The sequence below is a fragment of the Girardinichthys multiradiatus genome, chromosome 7, assembly GCF_021462225.1.
Source record: "Girardinichthys multiradiatus isolate DD_20200921_A chromosome 7, DD_fGirMul_XY1, whole genome shotgun sequence".
Taxonomy (NCBI): Eukaryota; Metazoa; Chordata; class Actinopteri; order Cyprinodontiformes; family Goodeidae; genus Girardinichthys; species Girardinichthys multiradiatus.
Genome location: NC_061800.1, coordinates 45,955,984 through 45,981,550, shown reverse-complemented (window position 1 = coordinate 45,981,550; position 25,567 = coordinate 45,955,984). Strand labels below are relative to the sequence as shown.

At 39.7% G+C, this 25,567-nt stretch overlaps 1 protein-coding gene across 1 annotated transcript in view; it reads right to left on the bottom strand.

Annotated features, from left to right (window-relative positions):
• LOC124871665 (tomoregulin-2-like) overlaps positions 1 to 25,567 on the bottom strand; it is an 89,202-nt gene that overhangs the window by 10,339 nt on the left and 53,296 nt on the right. The window contains exons 3-4 of the mRNA XM_047371132.1: positions 25,392 to 25,521; positions 9,792 to 9,818 (exon numbers count right to left, since the gene is read on the bottom strand). Of these exons, the coding sequence (XP_047227088.1) occupies positions 9,792 to 9,818; positions 25,392 to 25,521 (157 nt within the window). The remainder of the gene's footprint in view (positions 1 to 9,791; positions 9,819 to 25,391; positions 25,522 to 25,567) is intronic.

The window sequence follows — 25,567 nt, the reverse complement described above, 5'->3', positions numbered from 1 at the left end:
ATTCACAATGCAAGATCAGATAAAATATTGTTTTAATGAAATAATATTTTAAAGAAAGATCTGCTGAATAAAACCAACCTTCTGGATGATTAATTCTCAACAATGTCTAATTAGCTGCCTTCATTTATTCAAATAATATTTGAAGAAATATTATTAAGGGAATATTTTGGAAACGGACCAAATCTTCTGGACAAATGGGGCTTAATGGTGTTTACTTAGTTATCAAATCTAGTAAATGATGTTCAGGGACTATTATTCACTAGCTTGAAAACTAACAACCTTTCTGTTGAATACTCTTTAGTAGCAAGCAGGTGTTCTTACCGGTTAGTAGTTGAGCTAACAAAGAAGCGGAGAGCTTAGCACCAGAAACAAACACATACCTTTAAAATACCAGGGTTAATATAAGGGTTAAAATGCATAAGCGCGGACGGCGCGTTATGATCAATGTTCTGTTTAAAAATCACCCTTTAAATAAAGTTTGTCTTAACTTTAAAAACATACAAAGAACACAAACAAGGCACGTGTGCTGTAGATAGCCTGCTAGCACTAAAATAGCCGAGTTTCACAAAAACAAATTTCATAAATGAAAATGTTCAGATTATTTCATCCTAACTGTTAATCTGCCCAAACCTAACCTCTGACCGTGGTGAGGAAATGTTGTCCAAGGGGCGAGGAAGTTTGGAGAAGGTATCCACAGTGAACAAAGGGTTAGCTCTCACGATCAGAAGGTGCGTTCGTTCTGTGAACAAAAGGGTTAGCTCCGGAGCTGTAGCTGGGCGGCCCGTCCTGTCCGCTGTGGTCTCTGCTGTCTTCCTTCCAGACTGGGAGACCGCGTCTTTGCAGGGGCTTCTCTCAAACACCGTTTGCGTCTGGGGGGGCTCGGTTCCTGCTTTTGGGATGAAGCTTTCTTAAGCTCATCTGCCTTCAGGTCCACTAACTTTGCTTCAGCTTTCTCCATCCTCTCCTCAGCTTTTGAGAGCTCAAACCTCACAGCATTCTCTCTTTGAAGGGCCATCTGGTGATCAGTCTGTAACTGAGAATATCTTTTAGCTTCCAGTTGTGATTTCTGTTGATACAACAAGTTAAGCTGACAAAGAACATCTGAAATCAGAGCATCTCTAGTCGGATACTTAATGAAGTTTACCAACTCCTGAATCCTCTGATCACATGTGGCAAGGTCAAACTGATTTAAAGCATCCCGCTCATCTGGAGACAAACGGATGAGATCAGCAACCACCACTTTCTGCATCTCCACGTCTGCTGAATTCATAATGGAGTTTAATTCCATTATTCTGGCAGACACTACAAAACAACAACAAAGTTATGAGAATATTGCTAAAAGCAACAACAAATGTATGTCCAGCTATATATGTGTATCTGACTATACATATATTGGAAACATGTGATTGTAAAATGGGTGCAACAGTTGATTATTCAACCTGTGACTTATGACAACACTATGCTCTGTTACAATGCTATTCCTTTCTCTAAGGATCTTTTGTGATTTTACAGTTAATTTTTCACCTTTCTTGGGAGGAACTAGTGATTAGACACTACTCTTAACCTGTAAGGGAATTTTGCTTAAAATGCAAAGGAAAAAGAAAATTGCTACACTTCCTAAGTGTAATAATTGCAGTTTGACTTTTGATTCACTGCCCTTTATGGCAGGCAGGGTGGATGAGATTAAATTTGGGATTTAATCTGGCAAAAATCCTGTTCTTTCAAACCATAAAACAAACTATAAAGTTCCTGAATGGATACATGCATCACAATTAGGTCAGATCCTAAACTAACTGCAAAGTTAAATCAGTTTCAGATTGTGGTCATACACAAAACACAGCCTCTGGATACAAATGTGCAGCAACTGTCTGGACAGTGAGGTTAACTGAAGTTAAACCAAGTCTCAAGTTATTGCTTACACAGAAGAAATCAGACTTAGTCAGAACATCTAAAATTTTGCCTATGTAGCAGAGTTGATTGTTACTAACACGGAGATACTGGAGTTATTAATTTTGACAAAAGTCTCAAATTGTGAACTCCTGGAATGTCACGAGTTATAACGTTCTCTTAAATATAATCAGTGACATCTGATGTTAGAACTCTGATGTTTTGAGTCCTATTGTGACCAGTGACAGCTGGTTTTAAGCTAATCACTTGGTACATCAATAATGTGCAGTTGTGGTTTATTCATTCGCATTTATGTACAGTGTAAGCTGTTCATGATAATGTCCACCCAGCGGGATGCCAATGTTGTGATTATGAATCTGAGAATATTATTTAATATTTAATATTAATATTTTATCAAATAATATTTCGGTCTGTTAAGGGTTGTCCTGTGAATACCAGCCCATTAAGGCGATGGTATTAGGACAAAATAGAAAGGTGTGAGACGAGCTCTGACATTATTGAACAGCATAAACTCTGCACATATATGGAATGAATTCACACAATTTCTTAAAATGCAAGAATTTATTAACAAAAATAAGTCAACTCAAAGTCAAACATATTTCAATCAACAAACTCTTTACTTTGCTAAAACAATCCAACTAAACTACCAAGCAGAATCAAAGAATAATGAAGACTAATGGACTATGTACAATATAAACAAGTTGATTAAAGATGGTTGAAAATCATGACCAAAATAGTGATTACTATGTAATGTTTATGTTTGAGAACCAAGGATTATCTTGAAGAATTTGGAAATGAAGTTAAGTTAGTCTTGGAACCAACTTAGGAAATAATCAGTAACATTTAGACAACCATTCACAATGCAAGATCAGATAAAATATTATTTTATTGAAATAATATTTTAAAGAATGGTCTGCTGAATAAAACCAACCTTCTGGATGACTAATTCTTTGCAGGGGCTTCTCTCGAACACCGTTTGCTTCTGCGGGGCTCGGAGAGACAGTCAAGCAATGCTTGTACCTTAATTACTCCCGTTCATGAATGAAAAGACCTAATACACAGACAGTATTTCATTCGTACTTTGCATATGATCGATGATCGTATGACATCCTTGGATCCAGTTTGAAGAGTTTATGTCTTTTTGCCAGTGCTGGGCCTCCCCTGACCAGTGCCACTAGAGGCCGTGTGGAAAGAGGGCAGATGTAGCAACAGCTGTGCTTTTATTTGGGTAGTGACGTCACAGGAAGTCCGCAGATATCCCGTTTCCTGGCTGTGCCGGAAGAAGTTTAATGCACTTTATTTTGAAAGTTCTAGAAAGGTCCGTACCAGAGTTTAATGTCAAAATCCATGGCTGTGGGTCCCAACAGTTGTAACTTTAGTCCGGTGGAGAGGTGATGGAGGTAGGAGGAATAGCCAATGATGCTTAATATTCTTCAGCAGTAGGAGATAAATGACGGCACACGGTGGAAGTCATGCGTCTCCGCTGAACATTCTCCTTACGGAGTGCAGCTTAATGCCAGTGGACCTATGAAATTTATTACTCTATGACTTCATATTTTAGTCCAACTTTATTTTATACAACTAAATTTACTGTCATTAAGATTGAATAAAATTAAACTAAAAGTAAAATGTAAACTATGGATTAAATTGTGATTAAAACTAAATTTAATTCAGCTGTCAAATTTAGATAGATTCAAACTCATAGAGAAAAATCCTGAAGTAATCTCGTGTGTTTTCTGTTATTTCAGTTGCACCAGGAAAGCATTAGAAAGCGGAGGACACATCACTGTGGGAAAGACAATGGAACTAAATCATAAAAGGGTCATTTATAATAACCATCACCAGGACTGACACAATAAATTTAAGACTTTTACTACATTTCTCTTCAAAATAGCTCAAGCTCAGTCAGATTAGATGGATAGACTCTGTGAACATCAATTTATCAGTCTTGTCTCAGATTGTTCTTCTACTTCACCGCTACGCCATGTATGTTCTGTCAAATAAAATACCAATAAAATACAATAGAATTTGTGGTTGTGGCATGTCAGCATGGGAAAAGGTATGAATATTTCTGTAAGGTTCTGTATAGATAATAAGTGCACTTCAGTAAATTATAATCCAGTCCCTTTTTTGAAAATTGTACACTTTCTGTCTTTGTTTAGACACCGTAGCCTCAGAGAGAAGCTAACGTGGCTAAATATTGTTTTCCTTCTTCTTTTAATGTATAAATTGTGTTTTTTAGATACAGGAACCTTTTTACGTTTAAAGCTTTTTTTGTCCTTTCTCCCAGCAAGATCATGTGGGTGCAATTCAATTTCTCCACTGTACAATTTGATTTGGACAAACGCTAGACATGACTGTAGCCATGTGACTACAGTCATGTCCAGCAGCTCTCTCCCTGCACAGTTGACTTGTGTTCTCACTTATCTGATAAAAAAAATAAAAGAGAACACACACTGAAGCATGAAAGCACCCATGCGTGCACTGCAGCTTTAGTTTTCAAACACATACACACTGCCTACAGCCACTGGAACTGGCAACCTCGTGGCTTATCCCAGTTTATGTGTGAGGATTTATCACCGGCCATTAAAATATATTTGATTTTCAGCAGGATGGGTCTCCACTGCTGCTTTCCTCACTGCAACTCAAACCCATCTTTTACAACATCTTGCTTTAACCTTCTCCCCCTGCTCGTTAAGCACCAGCAGGCTTCTCCTACCTCTGCCAGACTTCCCTCCTTCTCCTGCCTCTATCTCTCCCATTGCTTCTCTCCATTTGTTCGTATCTCCCCTTTGATTCTATCTCTGTCAGATGTATCTGGTAGTCCGAGAATGAGGACAATTCTCCAGCTTCTGCTTTCAACTACGCAGAGGTGAACATTTTTAATGAGCTTTCATGGGGATACAGAGGGAAATATTTACCACTTCTTTTATTTATATTATACTATTAAAGTTTGAAGAAACAACGCTGGATTTTTGGTATTTTTTTCACCCGATGGCACAAAGTCTTATTTTGATTGGTTTTGTGTTAGATGCTTCCCTTTTGCCTTACTGAATCCTGTCACTGAATCCTTGTCAAATACAATGGGATTAGGAGGAGAGAAGCATTGGAAGAAAAGTGAACGCTTGATGTTATATTTTCTGACTATTTATGTTGAGCTATGTTTCTCATAAAGACATTGTAAAGATTATTTAGTTAAATTGTTCAGAATTCTGCATTAACTTTAAATATTTCAAAAATAGTTTAATCTGCTACATTCCCCTTAAGCTCTAGTTTCTCCTTTACACATATCCCTTCAGATGGACATTTATAAACATTTTAAACTTCTCAATGTTCCAGTAAGCACCATAATCCACATCGTTTCACCATAACTCAGCCATGTCAAGGTGTCCCTCATACTCATAAGATTTCTGACGGAGGAGTCAAGATAATATTCAAATTGTTGTCTAAGAGCCAAATAGCACTCACAGAAAGCTTCAGAGATAACAATTAGTAATGCACTCAAGCGCAATGGCCTCTATGCACACTCACTGCGCAACACTCCACTGCTGAAGTAAAAGTATGCAGAAGCTTGTTTAAAATTTGCGACAGATGATTTGGACAAGCCAGTGAAAAACTGGAGCAATAGAGTCTGGTCCGATGGGGCCAAAGCTGAACTCTTTGGATATCATTGCAAGCACCATGTTTAGAGGAAGAATGGTCCGGCACATTACCCAAAAAACATCATGCCACAGGTGACACTTGCAGGTGAGGTCATTGCAGGTCATGGTGTGGGCTGTCTGACAACATACATTTCTGGCAGACTTCATCGGACAGAAGGAAGGATGAACAGACGTTCTTGATAAGAATCTGAAAATGGAATGAGTGTTGATATCCAAGCAAGACATAGTCCCAAAAACTCAGCCAAGGAAACTCTTAATTGGTTTCAGAGAAATAAAATACAACAATTTCAAATGACCAGTCACCTGACTTGTATTCACTGAAAATCTATAGAAAGAACAGAAGATCAGATTGCATAGAAAATGGCTTCCAGAACCTTCAAGATTTGTAGTATGTTCACGTACGTTCAATGCTTATTCCCCGTAATTTCAGTTTGTTTACCCATAACTTCATTTGTGGACTAATTAGCTGATTTCTTTGTATGCATGTATTTTATATCAACAAATACTGTCCAATACTTGCAGTGTTACTGGCAGAGAAAGTCTGCATGTTTTATGTCCTTACAGCTTTACTGCAAGTTCTAGAAACCAAATGCTTTAAAAACAGCCTCAGGATGGGATCCTCTGAACACAAGAGCACTCAGCTTGATGCAGCAGGCATGGCATCAAACAAAGCATGATGGAAATGTTTGTGTCAGTTTATATAATCCATGAGTGAGTTTATTCTCTGCCACCGTTCACATGTTCTGCAGACATAGGTGTAGAATATATGTTTTTTTCTGCCTCTCTCCCTCTCTATCTCTTTGTAACCAGCCTTATATTTTCTCTCTTCTGTTATCTAGTTTGCGGCATTCCCCAGGCGATTTTTTATCAACGGCCCCTCAGCCTCAGCCCATGTTTTTGTTTCTTTCTTTCTGTTCCATCTCTTAACTCTTTTTGTTTTTATCTCTTTTACAAAACAAACCGGACTGAGCCAAGGAATATCAGCATGTGTATTGATTTTAGTGCTGAAAATTAGCAACACAAAAAAGTTACTTAACAAAGAACCCCTCACAGCCGTTAGTCGTCTTTATCCTAACATGTTGCCATGGATGAAAGTCCATCATCTCCATCTAACCCTCTCTAAAACTGAACTGCTTGTCTTCCCAGCCACCCTGATTATACAACACAATAACTGCATCTAAACCTAATCCCTATCTCCTGCTCCATCATGTCATGTGGTCATCAATGACCATCTGACCTTTAAAGATCAAGTTGTTTCTGTCGCTCCTTCGTGCTGCTTCACGTCGCTAAACATAAGAAAAATAAGGCCATACCTAACCCAACACACCACCCAGGTCCTGATGCAGTCTGTGGTCATCTCCTGCAACCCCCTCCTAAGATGGTCCAGAACGCAGTGGCCTTTCTGGTCTTCAATCAGCCTGAAATACCATGTGTCACCACTTTGTTCGTTGAGCTCCACTGGCTACCATTAGCCGCCTGCATCAAATTCCAGAAGGGAATGTTAGCCTACAAAGTGCTTTATGGAAAAGCTCCCATCTACTTGAATGGTCTCTTAAAGGCTTTGTCACGACTCGGTCGATGGTGGAATGACCTAAACAGAGTTATTTAACTATATTCATCCAATCAGTCTATCGTAGTATCCCTTCTCATTTCATTCTAATTAAATAATAAAACGAAAGCCATCTCAGTCTGATCTAGAAGCAGGTTTAATTTAAACAGGACATCCCTGAAACCCCATTCCCCAGTTACCCAAAGTTTTACCAGGCCAGGACGATAAAGAATTTCTCCAATGAGTCGTGGTTCTTCTCCATGCTCTCCTTCTAGAGAGACATGCCTGGAAAACCTCCAAAGGAAGCCATCCCAGAGGGTATCTCATCCTATCAGCTGACTCATTTGATATGAGGAGCAGCATCTCTACTCCAGCTTCCCCTGGATGATGGAGCTACTCGCCTTATCTCTGAGGTAGAGCCCAGACACCCTACATAGGAAACTCATTCCATCTCCCTGTAGTGATCACTACCTCTTGACCATTTGGTTGAATTCTTGACAGATTTTAGAGGTTTGCCTTTACATTCTGAGTTTTAACAGTTAATGCTTTATTCACCATGAAGGCAGTCTTACAGAGGCCTTACTGAGACAGAACTCCCAGACTTCACTTCGTTCCCAGCACCAATCATAAGACTCTCCAACAGCCTCAACTTTCAGATCCCTTCATCTGATCTATATATAAAAAAAAATGGTTTCTTTGAGAGAACAGTTTAACCATAACTAAGATCTAAAACAAAGACTTTGCACAAGATATTTGCACTTCTTTATAACAACATAAGACCTGTTGGCTTTTTCCTGCTTTGTAGATAATCATGCTTCCTTCTGCATTGCCCTGCAAATAAAGTCAAGTGATGAGCGCACTGTTGAGGGTGTGAAATAAAATGAGGGCAATGTCATGTCCTCCGTCTGTGTACAGTCTACAGCAGGAAGAAGCAGCACCTAACACAAAACCCCTAACCCAATAACGCTGAGCAAATTCCCAAGTAGAAAAGCTGTTTCCTCTCCTCATGGAAGCAGAGCAAACGGCCGCAGACGGCAGCATAAACACACGGCAGACTGACAAGGGGTGCATTATGATCAAGAGGTTTCCGTGCTGAGTGTGTTTACACATCCGTCACACGTGGAACCAGATTAGCTTTCAGTCACAGTCACATTCAAGTACATCTGTACATAACACTTAAACAGTCACTCTTCCTGTTTAAATGCTCGACCAGGTATAAAAAGCAGCATCCTAATTTATGTGCATTCTATAGAAATCTGCAAATATATATTTTCTAAAGGAAGTTACTTCTTCATACTAATATTCACCCAGTTTTAAATACAGTCATGATAACGCAAAGTAAGATGAAGTCAAAAGGAAATGTTTTATGTGAAAAACGAAGTACACCTTCATGTTCAGGAAATTCTTCAGGAGGGACAGCTCTTACCAATGGATGTCTGTCTCTCTCACAAAATTGTGAGGGAATGTTGCCTTGCTCGTCTTGCCAACACTGCTAAGGTTCAGTGGCGTTTCTGCACAGCTCTCTGAGGGTCACACCACAGGTCTGGCCTTTAAGTGGGCCATTATACACCCTCATTTCTTTCACATTTGACTACAATATTTTGGTAAACACAGGCTCCACTCAATAAATGCAAGGCATCTATGTCCTGTAGCTGCAAAACAAGCTAAAGTTATCGGCCTTCCATCACTGTGCTTTATAATTGGTATTGCATGTTGGTGCTAATATGCAGTGACTGCTTTTCTCCAAAGATGAAGCTGTGAATTATGACCAAACATCTCTACTTTGGTCTCATCTATCCAAAGAACATTGTTCCAGAAGTCTTCAGCCTTGTTCAGGTACATTCATAAGTTATTGTGTCAAATTGTTTTCTGAGAGAAGACACTTTATCCTTCAACTTTTTGAATGAGCAATACATATTCAGTGTTTTTCTAATTATCCTGTCATGAACCTTAACATTTAACATGTTAACTGAGGCCTTTAGGATCTGATATGGAGCTATTAGGTGATTTGTGATTTCTCTGAGCATGGCATGATCTTGGGGTGAATTTGCTGAGACATCTACTCCTGTGAAGTCTGGCGGCTTCTCTCTGAGAAGGCTTATTCAATTCAATTCAAATTCAATTCAAAAATACTTTATTAATCCCAAAGGGAATTATGAGGCCATTTCCAAGATATCTTAAGTCTATCCTTCTACAGAGTAGTATGAGGCAACAGTTTCTTCTCTAAGGTCATTGCTGATGTGTTTCCATCCTGGTGAGGTGTTAGCAGACATATGTATGCTACAGGGCAGAAACTGACTAAACTCTTGTTAAACAGGTGCTCAAACTAATGATGATCAGTCAATCAATGCATGTGATCAGTAGCGCAGTGATATTTAAATCATGACTACATGGAATGAAAAGCCTAAGAATTTAGAAAGGACATATGACATACTGTTTTCTTTTACCATAACTATGTTTCAGAGTTTTAAATAATAAAATTTTGCTTTTCCTGAGCAGATTAAACTTATCTGGGCATAAAGTTGAGCCAGTTAGTGTTTATTGTGAGAAAAAAAAAACTTTTTGTGTCACAGCAGAGAAGATAAAGAGAAGCATATTAAAAAAAAAAAAGCAGCGTATGCGGAGTTGAAGCAGCGGAGGTGGAGGAGGATGGATGAGGTGAGTAATCTTACCATCGTCTCCCGATCCCGATCCGGCATCTGCAAAGAGAACAAACACAGTTATTAACCACAGGCTCCTGCAGCCACACACATTAGCTGAATGAGCGAGTGTCTGCATACAGAAGTGTTTGTCTGGGCCTGTTTGATTATAAGCTTGTGGTTGTGTTCAGAGGACACTTTGTGTTGTTGCGGGGAGTGGTTGAGCGATATGAGATTTCTCTAAAGATACGGCAGAAAGTAATACTGTGAGTCAGATTTAAAAGGAAAATGCAGCCTGAAATAAATAAGCAGGATGAAGCTCAGATGGAGAGAGTCGAGACTTTGAGCTTTAGGCGTCCTCGCAGCTCTGCAGCAGCAGCAGGAAGGCACTCACTGTTTCCAGCTGCAGCTCTGTTTGTGTGTCAGCGAATCCTTTTCCATGGCTTTCCCACTGAATCTATGTAAAGCCCCTCCAACACACCAGGCTTACTCAACTGCTCAACAATACAGCTGTGAAAGGGATACTGAGGAGCACTTTGGAGCGTCGCGTAACCTGATCAGCCTCATAAAGTGATCCGCTGAAATACACAGAGACCCGATGCAGGCAGGTCCTTGGAGGACAGCGAGGGGATAATAGCTCAGCTTTCTATTAGGACCCATGTGAGATGAGTTTATAAGTAGATGTGCTCAGAGGGGGGTTGTCATCATGGAATCTGAGGAGACCTCTGACACTGATACGAACATGGCGTAAGGTTCGGATCAATAAAATACATTTTTAACAAGAAACATGTCTGTGTCGTGATTATTCTTTGACCATCAGCAGACAGACAGATGTGCCTGGGGAAAGCAGCCCGTTCACGTAAGAAAACATCAGTGAGGTGGAGCATCTCCAAACTGATCAGATTTCAAAGCTTTTATTTTGGCTAAAATATATTTAAACCATCAGATTTACAATGTAGTGCACAGCTAGTGTCTCCATCTTAAAGTCATGACGATAGATGCAGTATTTAATATTGCATTATGTTATTAATTTTACAGGTATTTTTTCCCAAACTTCTTGAGATGATTTTTTAAATACAAAGTTTGATTCTTAAGCACCAGCCTGGCTTAACAAGGTAAACAGATAATCACATTAAATCAATTCATGGTCATTTCATCGCAAAGTATAAAGTTTACAACAAAATTAGATATTATCTTTCTGAGATATACCACAGATTAGTGCAGCGACCCGGGTTTTCCTAGCCACTATCGTCTTGTGTTTTTTTTTTTTGTATTGGACTTAAGGATAAGAACATTTTTTTAGATTAAAAACACACAAGAGGAAAAATCTGTTTTAAATCCAACACAAAATGAAAGAAATCAAAATCCCTGTTTATGCATCAAAGCAACTGACCCTGACCTTTAACTAACTTTTATTCAACTTAAAAAAGTACATCAATGTACAACTTGTTGGTTGATCTGTTTATACACTGAAACTGCTGGAAAATCCTACTGTGATATTATTTTATGAACAGAAAAAAACATCAGCTTTTTTGTTAACCTGCCAATAAGTCAGGAAAGATTATTGGATTCTGATCTCTGGTTGAATAATTGGTGCATCTTTGATGTAAACTGCATACACTTTGCAGTGGTTCAGCATTTTAACAGCTTGAAAGAAAAGTTTTTTAGCAGTCTGGTGGTTCTGCCTTTGATGTTGATGATGCCAATAAGGAGGGATTCTTGTATCCGTACTCCTATGAATTTAATGCTATTCTCAACTCCCTTAGCCTCCTGATTAGTCAGGTATTTTAGCCTTACTAATGAAAAACGTAGCCTTTCAGTCCCTTAAACCATCATGTGACATGTTTCCTTAAACAGCCTATTTTTGCATACGAGGAAAAGGACAGGTTGTATGCAGCTCAGGTTGTGCATTTTTCCAGACACCTACTGGCTGTCAGAATCCAGATGTTTAGGCACCTGGGAATCTGTATTTATGCAACCTGAGTTTTTTTATCATCTTTTCGTGAAAATGCCTTAGGAAATAAATGCCACAAGCAATGCACAATGTGGCCCAACAGAATGACAACATGTGACTTCCTGTTTCATTAGTGATGCAGTTGTGCAATGTCAGTCAGCTTTTTTAGTGATTTAGTTTTTACTTGTCTAAGAAAGGTGTCTTCTGCACCTGAGTCTTCCATCTTTGGGAAATGTAAAGCTTATTGTGTTAAACTGCTTACCAACATTTGGCTAAAATTCTGTCAGTCATTTCATCTTATCGGTTTGACTTTATCACGCCACTATGTTTTCTGTGCATTCCATGGATTTGTTACTTCTAGGCTGTATAGTTTTTAGGTTTTTGTTATCTAGAAATCCGGAAAATTCAGCAAAAGCCTCTAGCTGATCAAAAATGCTACAGAAAGAATTTGTTCTAGAATTGAAAGGAGAGATCATATTTCTCCAGTTTTAGTTTCTCCTCATTGGCTACCTGTTAAACCCAAAATATAATTTAAAATTCTCCTTCTTATATATAAAACCCTTTTTGATTCAGATTTTTCCTAGCAGAGCACTTCGCTCTCAGGCTGCAGGTGTACTGTTGGTTCTAAAAGTGGAATCGATGTCAGAGCTTTTAGTTATTCGGTTCCTCTCCTGTAGAATTTTATAGTCCATAAGGCAGACACCCTGTCTACTTTTAAGACTTTCCTTTTTGATAAAGCTTAGAGTTGACTGGCTTAGGTGAGCAATAATTCAAGTTATGCTAGTATAGGCCACATCGAGAGGAGCCAGTTGAGGTGGCTCAGGCATCTATACCGGATGCCTCCTGGACGCCTTCCTCGGGAGGTGTTCCAGGCACGTCCAACCGGGAGGAGGCTCAGGGGACGTCCCAGGACACGCTGGAGGGACTATGTCTCTTGGCTGGCCTGGGGACGCCTTGGGCTCCCCCCAGAGGAGCTGGAGGAGGTGTCTGGGGAGAGGGACGTCTGGGTGTCTCTGCTGAATCTGCTGCCCCTGCGACCCGGTCCCGGATAAAGCTGATGACGAGTACGAGTATGAGCTAGTATAGGCTGACTAGATATGAATCTGTTGGTGATAAGTATTCGTTGTGACATGGTGAATTCCATCAAATCAACTGAATTCCATAGATTCTTATTTTCATTTAGGAGTTGCCTGAATAGATTCTGAATGGTATCAAGCTGGACTATATCGATGGAATATGAACATAACTGTTGCTAAAAGGATGAAGTTGTATTTGAATTAGGCCAGTTTATTTTAATATAAAGAGCCTATTAAAGAGACTATATGGCTCTCTCTGAGACACCTCCCATCAAGAGTTTAATATGGACCACCTAACACAAATGAAGATAAACTGTATTGTCTATAGAAAAGTAAAGGTAAGGTGCCACAGTTGCCTTGCAGCAGCCCGGCCGGGGGTCTTTCTGCACGGAGTTTGCATGTTCTCCTGCTGCCTCCTACAGAGTGTGTGTGTACATGGTAATTTGTCCTGAGTGACTCTGTGATGGACTCTGTGACCATAGATACTGGAAGGATGGATTATATAGTATTGTGGAATCTTTAATTCCGACTGACAGGGAATTTAAAATTAGAATCCAGCCATCAAATAAAGTGAAAAAGGTTTAAGATCTGATTTATTATATTTTAAATATAATCTTTTTAACAAGGCTGAGTTTGTCGATAGAGCACTGTGTAAAATATAACAATGCTTTCTTCAGTGACCTCATAAAAATTACAATAAAAAAGAAAGAAGTGAACAGTTGCCCTAAATATATATTAAATTCAAACTAATGCAAAACACAGAATCTGCATCTATCAGAACTGAACCTTTTCACTCTAAGACCAAATAGGACTCTTTTTTTTTTTCTTTTAAAAAGAACTCAAACAGACATCTTTAATCACAGAGAAAAAACCTTTGAATGTTTTTTACAAAAGCTCCCTCCTTCATCCTCTTTCAATTTGCAGAATTTTATTGACCTTGGAGCTTGTGGGACACTAAGTGTGCAGCATTTCGTGAAAAGGCTTAACTTCAAGGATCAGGCTCAAGTCAGAAGGGGCTTGTGGTAAATCAATAAAAACCTTTAGCTTCGGAACAATAACAGAGGTCTGTGGAGGCAGAAACAAAATGGCTACAGAGATGAATAACGGTTTACATTTTTACCTTTCTGTCTACCAGATGAGGGGTCATAGAGGGGGGGAAACAACATGTGTTCTTAGTCAGAGTCAGAGATGGAGAAGAAAAGGAGTGACTCAGTGGGAGAGGGCAGGTTTGCTCTTTGTTTTGTGCCAACTGACAAGAAGAGAAGAAGAAAAAGAAAGCAACTTTCCTTTGATTTGTTTTTCCTACAATCTAGCATCCATCCATCCATCCATCCCTCTCTCCGTCTCTCATCTATCCATCCATCCATCCATCCCTCTCTCCGTCTCTCATCTATCCATCCATCCATCCATCCATCCACCCACCCATCCATCCATACATCCACCCATCCATCCATCCATCCATCCATTCATCCATCCATTTCTCTCTCCGTCTCTCATCTGTCCATCCATTCATCCATCCATCCCTCTCTCCGTCTCTCATCTATCCATCCATCCATCCATCCACCCATCCATCCATCCATCCATCCATCCATCCACCCATCCATCCATACATCCATCCATCCATCCATCCATCCCTCTGTCTCTCATCCATCTATCCCTCCATCTTTCCCTCCCTTTCTCCCATCCATCCATCCATCCATCCATCCATCCATCTGTCTCTCATCCATCCATCCATCCATCCCTCCCTCTGTCTATCATCTATCTATCCATCCATCCATCTTTCCCTCCCTTTCTCACATCCATCCATCCATCCATCCATCCATCTCTCATCCATCCATCTTTCCCTCCCTTTCTCTCACCCATCCATACATCCACCCATCCATCCATCCATCCATCCATCCATTCATCCATCCATTCCTCTCTCCGTCTCTCATCTATCCATCCATTCATCCATCCATCCCTCTCTCTGTCTCTCATCTATCCATCCATCCATCCATCCACCCATCCATCCATCCATCCATCCATCTGTCTCTCATCCATCCATCCATCCATCCATCCATCTTTCCCTCTTTCCCTCCCTTTCTCCCTTCCATACATCCATCCCTCCCTCTGTCTCTCATCCATCCATCTATCCATTTTTCCCTCCCTTTCTCTCATCCAACCATCCATCCCTCCATCTCTCATCCATCCATCCATCCCTCCATCTTTCCCTCCCTTTCTCCCATCCATCCATCCATCCATCCATCTGTCTCTCATCCAACCATCCATCCATCCATCCATCCATCCATCCTTCCCTCTTTCCCTCCCTTTCTCCCTTCCATCCATCCATTTATCCATCCATCTATCTATCCATTTATCCATCCATCCATACATACATCCATCCCTCCCTCTGTCTCTCATCCATCCATCTATCCATCTTTCCCTCCCTTTCTCACATCCATCCATCCATCCATCCATCTTTCCCTCCCTTTCTCACATCCATCCATCATCCCTCGATCTTTCATCCATTCATCCTTCCATCTTTCCCTCCCTTTCTCCCATCCACCCATCCATCCATCCATCTCTCTCTCATCCAACCATCCATCCATCCATCCATCCTTTCCTCTTTCCCTCCCTTTCTCCCTTTCATCCATCCATCCATCCATCCATCCATCTATCCATTTATCCATCCATCCATACATACATACATCCCTCCTTCTGTCTCTCATCCATCCATCTATCCATCCATCCATCTATCCATCCATCCATCCATCTTTCCCTCCCTTTCTCCCCTCTCTTTCTCCCATCCATCCATCCATCCATCCATCCATCCATCCAAACAGAGAGATTTGCCATGATGCTCCTGCCTGCCTCAGCTTAAGTCTCTCCTGTGGGGAGAAAACATGAAGACTGCAAGGTCTGTTCCTCAGAGCACTTGGTGTGATAGAGAAGAGCTGCCATACTGGGCTAATCAGCTTCCTCTGAAGCTTTCCATTGACTTTAAATCAGAACTTTATTATCTTTGGCTGCAGGTAACTAGAACAAACACTGACCTTTTCTTCTCATGTAATATAGGTTTTTACTAAATGTCACAATCTTTTTTAATATTTGCCTCTCTGGCAATTATTTTCTGCAACAGCTGTTATTCAAAAAATGAAAGGCAGTCATGTTTGTAAGCTTCACACTTAGCATGAAGGTTGCAGGCCATCTGTTTACTGTTTAGCCTGTAACGTCTGGTCTCTTGGTCCTGGCAGTTTAATACAAGGCTGCAGGAGAGAATGTGACGCGGTTGAAGAAAGATGTTGGGTGCCAGTCATGTTCTGCAAACACGAGACACCTGCTGCAATCACTAGATATGTCAGGTCAGGATTTCCAAAGGGAAGGAAATAGGATTAACACAAAGAGAGCCTTAAAGTTGCCAGATTTTTCTTTGGGCTTGAAACAAATAGGCATTTATTCAAGAGCTGAAAGAAGATAAAGATGGTTCAAAAGACAAGTGCAAACAAATCTGATTTTCATGGATCCAAATTACTTATATTTTTCATGCATCATTTAATGAATATGTTTTTTAAATTATTGGCATGAACTACAAGTTTGTCTTTGATAAAATATCTTCATTAATATACCCAAATTAACAGGAATTTTACAGTTTTAGATTTAACACCACAAACCATTTTCCTTTAAACTTGTTTATGATCCACATTCCCCTTTGCAAACATCACAAATAATATTTCCTTTAACAGTGACCTTGACTCCTACATTATATATTAAGCTCATACAGAGTTTTAAGTCAGAGCTAAGTTAAAGTTTGTCCAGCCTAGATTTTCAGTGTGGGTAATCTGTAAGTAATAACATGTTGCACGCCTTCTAATCCACGCTTTTACAATCTCCAGCTGATTATTCCTGGTGTTGCCACACGGAAAAATACTATTAAACCTCAAAGGGGTCATTCTGAGCCTTAATGCATGATGTTCTGCTGCCTTCAGCAACCATTACTGAATATCAAACTAAGCCCAGATCATTCACTTTAGAAGCTGGCACAGTGGGCATTAGCTACTGTTGGGGTGAATCACTTTTACAGCTACTGTTCTGACCCTGATGACCTGAACACTCTGGGACAAGGTAAATGTGGATTAAACAGACCACATGACCTTTGTTTTCAACCAAATTGAAACTTTTCTTATAAATGGATAAGCTTCTACAGTCAGTTCCTGGTGTTTTACTGTCTAAAATGTGACTATGTTAAAGTCCCAATTTTCATGCTGTTCCTGCAGTTTTAGCTTTTAAAAGCAACATTTCAAAGACAAAGCTGGTCTCTCAGGTCATATCCAGTACAAAACAACACTCCACTCCCATCATCCTTGTGAAGTGTCAATCAGCTATATATGATCGCTGAATAAGGGGAACCTCCTTGAACCCTCCTCAAAGTTGGCTTGAAGATAAAGTTTGAATTATTTCCAAGAGGTAAGGTGTCTACAGTTAAAATAAAGAGCTTCCAGCAGATTTGCAACATACAAATAACCTCTGAATGATAAACCGTAACCTTGTCTTCTGGTATCAATGGAACTTGGAGCTGCATTCAGTAGAGTTGATCAAGACATCCTGATGCATAAACTGGGAAAGTGGAGCAACGGTCCTGCCTTAACTGCTTTCTGATCTTACTTGAAATACCGGGACCACTGTCTTATATTTACTGATGATGAATCTGAGTACGAGTACAAATCTGAGTAAACAAAGATCACAGGCAGGGTTCCTCTAGTAACCTTTATCTAATACCCAAATGGCTTCCTAAAAGTTTCCTAAAGTGACCATAATATCAATGAGTGGATGGGTCAGAATTTTCTTCAATAAAAGACAGAGGTCACTGTGTCCCATTAATACAAGGTTAGAAATCAGCCAGACTCTATGAGGCTAAAGACAACACTGTGTCAGAAACCTCAGTATAGGTATGGATCCAAACCTACCACATCTAGAACTAAATTAGCCACCTGCCATCTTGAAAACAGTGTGAGCATTTTTCTAATAGTTGAGATCGGGGGTGTTTGAAGGTCATTCTAGGAGGTTAACGTTACCCCGCACATCCACACCAGCTATGTCCAGGTTTTACCTATCTAGCTAAGGAATCTGGAGGTAGTCCTCCTTTATTATCCCATCCACCTTGTGCGATGCACCAGTAACAATGGTAGTAAAACAGCTCCAAGGCATGTGGAGGCTCAGATATGACTTTCTCAATTAGTGCACATCTACAGTTCTTCTCAGACCTTCTTGATCTTTTCCAACGTTCGGTTTAATAGTCAGTCCAGTAAGGGCTGTTGCTGCCAACCATGCTCAATTTTTATTCAAGTTCAATTTTTATTTCAATTTTGAGAACTAACCAGAAGTTACTCTGCCATGAATATTTAAAACAAAAACAACTTTCTAAAGCAGATATACTTGAGCCTATATATGTATAATTTGGACCCAGCATGAACCAAAGACAATCCACAATAAATTCCAACTTGTTCACTCAACTCTCGTTTTTAAAATTAAATACAGGAGCTGTATGTGTTTAATTATCCCAACCCATTTGGCACAGTTACCAAAACCTAACCTCAGTCCCTCTTCATCCACTCTCATTCTAAACTCACATTTCCAGTCATTGATGGATTACTTGATATCATTATGGCCCATTCTTAGTTAGTGAACTGAACCGTCCAATAGCAATGTCCCATTCAGCTTGTTGGAGAGATTTACTTCATTCGGCTCACTGTTTAAGCAGTCTCGTCGGTGTTGTCTGCAGCAGCAGCAGATGGCTCTTTCCAGCCATAAAAGCTTCTGTGAAGCGACTACAGAGACGGCACAGAATGGCAAACACAGTGGAGCACTGAGCAGCTTAAGAGACACAAATTTGCTTTGGGTTTGCTGGAGGCTGAAGAAGTGAATGGGAAGTGGGAAAATTAAAGTCTCATTCATCAGGTCACGGGAACATGAATGCCACAGTTCATCCTAGAATGCTGGAAAAATAACATCAGCAATGACGTCTACTGATAAGGACCTGATGAAGTGAGCTGAATGTTGCAGAAAGTCAGTCAAACGACTTTACGTCAGCTGCTCTTCAAACAGCTAAAATTTATGCTATAGACAGGTTCATGTTTTTTTTTTTTTTTACCACAACACCTTATGACTAGGAGTTGTCTGTTTAACTATGAGGTTTGTTGTATAATATCGGAACAGAGACCAGACGACACATATCCATTATACTGTGCACTCTCACCGCTAATGGGATTTTCAAACATGGAAAGCCGGATGGAGAGAAAGTGAAACAGCAATAGTTCAGAGAGGAAACATGGTCAGCAGTGCTCTCACCCAGCTGGTGTTGATGTGACTTTTTTTCATATTCTATGTATTATAGGGTAATTTAGCTGAGATAATCAACCAATCACAGAGCAGAGCAGAGTACATCAGAGATGTTTCCACCCACCATTGTTCTCCACACGAAAGCCTCGTGTTTAACAGTTATATAAAGCCGCTCCCACACAGGCAGGGGTGTTTTAGTGATGGGAGCTGAGATTTACCATGGACAACCGTTAGTCCAACCTGACAGTGAAACTTTATTTTACCCATATTTCACATTTCAGCATTAGAAAGTACAGTAATGTTTATCAGCTTTGGGTCAACACTGTTCAATCTGGGAAGGGCATGAAAAAAATAGATAACTGAGCTGATAGTGATGTTAGAAACCCATTCCTTGAAGCTCTCCATGCACGGTTCTTGAGCTGATTACGAAGTCCCTTGAGGTTCGTAGGTTTGTAGTTGTTGGCGCTGCACGTCCACTCTGTTTGAATCCCACCAACCATTGACGTTGGAATATTGAGTAGTCAGGACATTTTACCATTCGACTTATTGCACATGTGGCATCCTGTCACAGTGCCACACTGGAATTCAAATCGAGATCCAACATTGCAAAAGAAACATTTGATCTAATTTTAATGTACAGGCTCCATGAGACTTCCTCCTCCTCTATGGAAAAATGGCCACATCAGTCTACTTCATATGAGCTCAGGTTTAGGAACATGATCAACCCCAGCATGCTCACTGTTATACCCTAAAAAGGCTAATTTCTCCATCCAAAGGTACAACGCTGTGACAAAGAATTTCCTTCAGCTAATCATGAAGCCCTTTCAGGCCCCTCAGGTTTTCTGGAAAGTGTCCTTTGTTGGTACCTTGAGAGAGAACTAAACACACTGTGATCTTTCTCCTATTACGGCCCTCAGCTATGGAACAGCCTTATAGAAAACCTAAATGGCAGCTGAGAGTTTAGATGTTTTTAAAAGCAAACTAAATACGCTTCTATTCAGTCAGGTTTGTAGATGAAGTTTAAAGTTAATAAAAGTGAAAAGTGTTCTATCTAAGTAAACCCAGCATCAAGTCTCTGACTTGCAGCATTCACCCCTCCTGTAGCAATGAGCATGTAACTTGGATTGTGTCTTTGCCGTTGCAGCAATCCCTCATAGCCTGCATGTAGCAATAGTGGCCAGATGTCAGGCAGGTTCTGTTTAAGTGATTTCTTGATTCGACAGGTCTGGTGGTGTTCAGACCTCTCTGTGGTTTGTAATATTTTAGTCAGCTGTCCAAAAATAAAGTTAATCACAGATAACTGATGATTTAATATGGGAGGTTAAAGAGGGGCTGATGATCTGAAACATTTAAGTGTGACAAAAAAACAGAAGAGTTCTGTAAAGAGTGGGAAGTACTTGTTCACAGCACTGCAGCCTTAACTGAGAATGAAATAGCTTGAAGTCATTTAGGAGCAGCAAGCTACATTAATGCCAATGTGTTATTGTGTTGTTGTCAGGAAAGGTTAATTTAGTCATAAATCACATTGTGACAGTTGAGGAGAGATGGTGTGACTGTTGCCGGCTGTCTATTCATTCCCACACACTGAATATTTGTGTACAGTGACCTCGTTGCCAGTTTTCACCAGAATAAAGAGAACGTCCTCGATTCTGGACCATCACTACAACAGCATCCCTGTTCAACACCCTGAATAAGATTTTCTAAAGTGCTGCTTTCTGTATGAAGAAAAGAGTCGTTATGCTCTTTTTTTCTGCCAAAGGATTCAGAAATGTGTATCACACACACTGTCTTAAAGCCATCACATGAGGACCTTACACACAAACACGAGTTAAAAACAGGCGGATGGTTCATGTGACTGCATGCAGCTGTGGCACACACACACACACACACACACACACACACACAGTGTTGCTCAACTTCCACCTCCATCTCCCCACGTTCCCTCTGCTGAGCTGGCCCATTCACGGCTCCTTTAATGGACTTCTGCCGGCAGCTTATCAGAGACGCTAACTGAGTCAGCAGCTGCTCAACTCGAGCCAGCACCAAATCTTGGCCTCAGTTCTGATTCACCTGGGTCTAAAAACAAAATTAGCGAGCATTGCATCGGCAGTTTATTCACCCAGTCACAACTAAGCACGTTATTCAGAACGTGACTCATTAATCGGTATGCTGTATTCCTCCACAGGCGTTGCTTCTTTTGCTTAACAAGCTCACCCCTTTAAATATGTAATTTATGGATTAAACCTGTTAAACTGTCCTAATGAAATAAAAAGCAAATAGGTAAAACAAAGGCACCCTGCTTTCACAGAGTCTATACATAAAAACCTGCAAAAATCTACAGATTTAATTCTATCTACCTGGGGTGTTTTTGTTCAGTGGCCCTTTTATAAAAACCAAATCCACGCCAGGATTAACAAGTGGTGCTGTTGAAAGGGTTGCTCGTTGGTCTCTGAGGTGGAAATATAAGGAAATTATGTGGATCTTACTTAGACTGCTGCCTTCTGCTCATTGGTTAAAAAAGTCTCGAAAAACTACTTTACAACACATGTTTTATTCCTGCTTGAAGCCCAGCCCAGCATGTTTAGGGTCACCACTGGGCTTCTGCAGATCTAGAAGAGTCATCTCACTGAGAATTTTGTTCATTAAGTGTTAGTTTAGCTCCAGTATTTTGTTGCCCTTTCTGAAGCAGAGAGTCTGCAAAAGCAGTTTTACATCAACACCAACAGTTTAGCTGCATAAAAACTCAAATAAAAGGTTTTCAGCACCAACTTGAAAAGATAGATTTGGCTTTATTGTGCTCAATTCAGACTAAAACTGTTAAGAAAACCCAGCAGGCATTAGTATTGATTAAATGACTGAACACTGGATTAACATGAGATCATAATTGATCATCTTTATGCTTTTTCTTTTAATATAGCTAATCACCTAGTGACTTGAGTCAAAGCACCACCTGGAATAGCATTCACAATTAATAAACCCTGTCAGATTTCCTCATATTAGCAGCTGGTGTTTATAAATTCTGCTTAGTACACAGAGAATGTAGTTGAGTTATATTTATATACTGAGTTTACAACTCAGTATATAAATACGAGCATCAGTCAAATGGCTTAGAAATAGCCTTTATAGGCAGAGTGGTTTATAAATCAGAGTGGTAATAAACCAGGAAATCTGTATCGACAGGAATGTTAAGATAAATAAAGCTATATTTGTTGATAATTTTTTCTTCTGTAGGACATTCAGTTTACGGTAAATTAAATTAAATAAAAATGGATTTAACTTAAATAAAACTGCATTAAAATAAAGTGAAATTACATAAAATCAAATATTAATAATAAAATAATAAGTTAATAATATTAAATTAAAAATAAAGAAAAAATAATATCAAAAACACTTAAATCATCAAATAAAGTAAAATGACACTGAATAAATAAATAAATTGATTTAAATCATAAATTCATTAAAATAAATGGAAGGGTCCAATCAAACTTTTCAGTGGCTTTTAGCCGTGCATCCTTAAATTTTCCTGCTGTTTGGAATATAGATTAACTAACAAGGACTAAACTGCTATTTGATCTAAATGTTGGTGGAGGTACCGTATCTGGAAGGTTATAGAATTTCAATTCCCTCTATTGATCTAAGAAAGTGCTGACTACGTTTCACACCGAAATGGAGACGATTGGTCACTGAGATTCAGAGACGGAGGTCCAGATGACCAGGAAAAGAATCACTCACATAGAGCGTGATCAAAAACAGTGATGGCTTCTTTATGCAGCACTGCTGCTCTTCACAACACAGCTAATGGAGAGCGTGACCTTTTCTAACTGATGACGCCCACTCAGCTGCTTCAACACCAACCTCCATCAGCAAACTCTAATCCCAATTATGTGTAAACTTTACACAGGTTTTTTTTTTTCCTTTCCGGCAGGGGAAAGATGAACACCTCAGGTGATGCCATCAATGAAATGCCCTCATAATAACACAATGAATAAAGGCTGTTAGAGGAAAAAGGCTGTTGACCAAATTTGGTGTTTCTTCTATTATTGAGAGCAAGTCACGGTGCTGCTGAAATTACTGTCTGTGTAATTATATAAAGTCTATGTTGGTCAGCCAAAGAAACAGCCTCTATTCTAATAAAACAAATCTGTGCTAAACGAATGAGGACACAAAGTATTGTCTGCACCTATGTACAATTTCAGAGGATAAGTAAGCAACCAGATAATTTACTTATATAAAAGACAATGATATGCATCTGATGAAACTGTCAGTTTTAGGTGGTAGATTCAAATCAGTACATTTAATAATTCCTGGAAGCTGTGAGGGAATACTACCTGCCTGTTAAAAGTGGAAGGATCAGGTTGGTTACAAGGAGACCTTATTCAGCAGCTTTGCTGAAGAGCATGTTACATTGAGGAAGCTATTCAGGGCCATGCTTATAACACACACTGTAGCCTTGTTTTTAAACTCCCAGAGTGTTTAAAAAGGTCTCACCATGGACACCTAAACATGGAAAACATTTGAGGATTAAATTACTAATTTATAAACTGAAAGATGACCAAAGTGCCGAAGCCACAATGCAAGCTTCATTACATGCAGAAACAATTCAGCCCATTCCAGTTGAACACTTGAAAACAAAAGATTTTCTTGCAGAATTGCACAATATGTCCATACCCATGTTTCTTCGGTTTTGACAAATTTCCTGTAGTGCCTGCCAATAAACAAAATCGCAGATCTGCAGTTTAATTTGAGAGTGGTCATTTGTTTATGTGAGACAGACCACAAAGCTACTTCTCTGTGTTCAGGATTTATTGAAGACTCAGGATTCGCTTGCACAAGGTGTGGTTTCTGCTGACAGTTGTTTTATCATCACTATAAAGAATGACTAGATGGACACTGACTGACTGCAAAGTTTTAAGAGCAAAAGTAAACCGATTATTATTAAATTTGGTCCTGGCATAAAAATGATCAGCTAATTTCACAATCATCATCAGACATCTGATCGGTGCAGATAAAGCTGTTAAAGAGTCCAGAAGACCAAGTGCTCTAAAAGAGGGAGAGATGTGTTGAAATCATGGTCTTCATGTGTTAGCAATGGTATCATCCAAAGAAAAGCTGCAGTCATGACTACTTTGCATCAAAGCAACCTCAGATGCAGGAAATAATAGTTTTGTGGGATAATCAAGAATCTGAAGCTGAGAGGTTTATCTGCATAAAAAAAAAAAAAAAAACGTTTTTGGAGGTCCAAGATGGTCCAGCAAGAACCAGGGCTGCCTCCTTCTGAGGAGAATGCTCTAAAACTGTGTTACCTCCAATGCGTGTGAGTGTATCTGTTCAGCTACGAAAAGGGTGGGCCTCCTCTTAATTCTTCCCAAGAACACTGCCGTGAATAAAGATTGGGAACAAAGCACCTCCAAGAGTAACTTCTGCAAACACTTCAGGCCACGACTGACGAAGGCCGTTGGATTTTCCAGCATAAATGAGGTTAAAGTGATGACAAAGTAGCTCAATGATCAGAGCATGTAAATTTGGACCTGTGGTTAGGAAACACCATAAGTCTGAATCCCATTGAGACGTAGCTGTAGAACCAGAAGACAAAAGACTGTGATCAACTCCAACACTAAGACAAGAATGGGTCACCATCTGTCAGGATTTGGTCCACAGGTTCATCTCCAACATGAGAGTGAGGATCATACAGATTAGGAAGGAGACGTTGTCTTGCTGTGTTGAACAGAGCTCCTGGAAGCTGCTAGAAGTGACCTTCTAAAAGTCTTAATGTTGTGCATCATCTCAATATCAACTGAACCACAAGAGGAAAATGATTCCTCTGAAGGTTTCTTTCCCTTTTCTTTGAACACAAACTTTAGGTAAACTGATACTCTGCTGGTCTTATATGACCTATCACTTAGTGTATGGAGGAAAACTCTGAACTGTTGCTCAGTAAGGTACATTAAACTTTAGAAGGTGTGTTTGCTGGTCAACATTTTTTTTTTCTTTTAAATCATACTGAAATAGCACTTCCTATAGAAAGAATCATTAAATTAAAAAGAGTTTAACACAGCTTAAATATGAAATAAGGTTAAAACTAGATTAATCTTTTGTTATTTGCTTCCTATTTGCACTTCATGCATGCAGACGCAGCAGGAACTTTGCCTCCTGCTTCAATAAATCCTTCCCGGTTGTTTGTATATTTATTCAGAGTGTTCTGCATGAGCGTGCTGACACTAAGCTGCTCTGCAGGTGTGTGTTCCTATTAGTGTGTGTGTTTGTGTTGCATGATCTAAATGCACATACCGGCAGGACAGTCTCCCTCTGACATAATAAGGACTTCAGACTGCAGCTTGCAGGCATCTCTGCGGAGGAAACACTCATTCTGGTAGTTCTTGTTGTTGGAGCCGCACACTGGGGCATAGTCGTTGTTGCACTGCAGAAAAAAGAGGAAAACCAAGATGGAAATAAGCAAAGGGAAT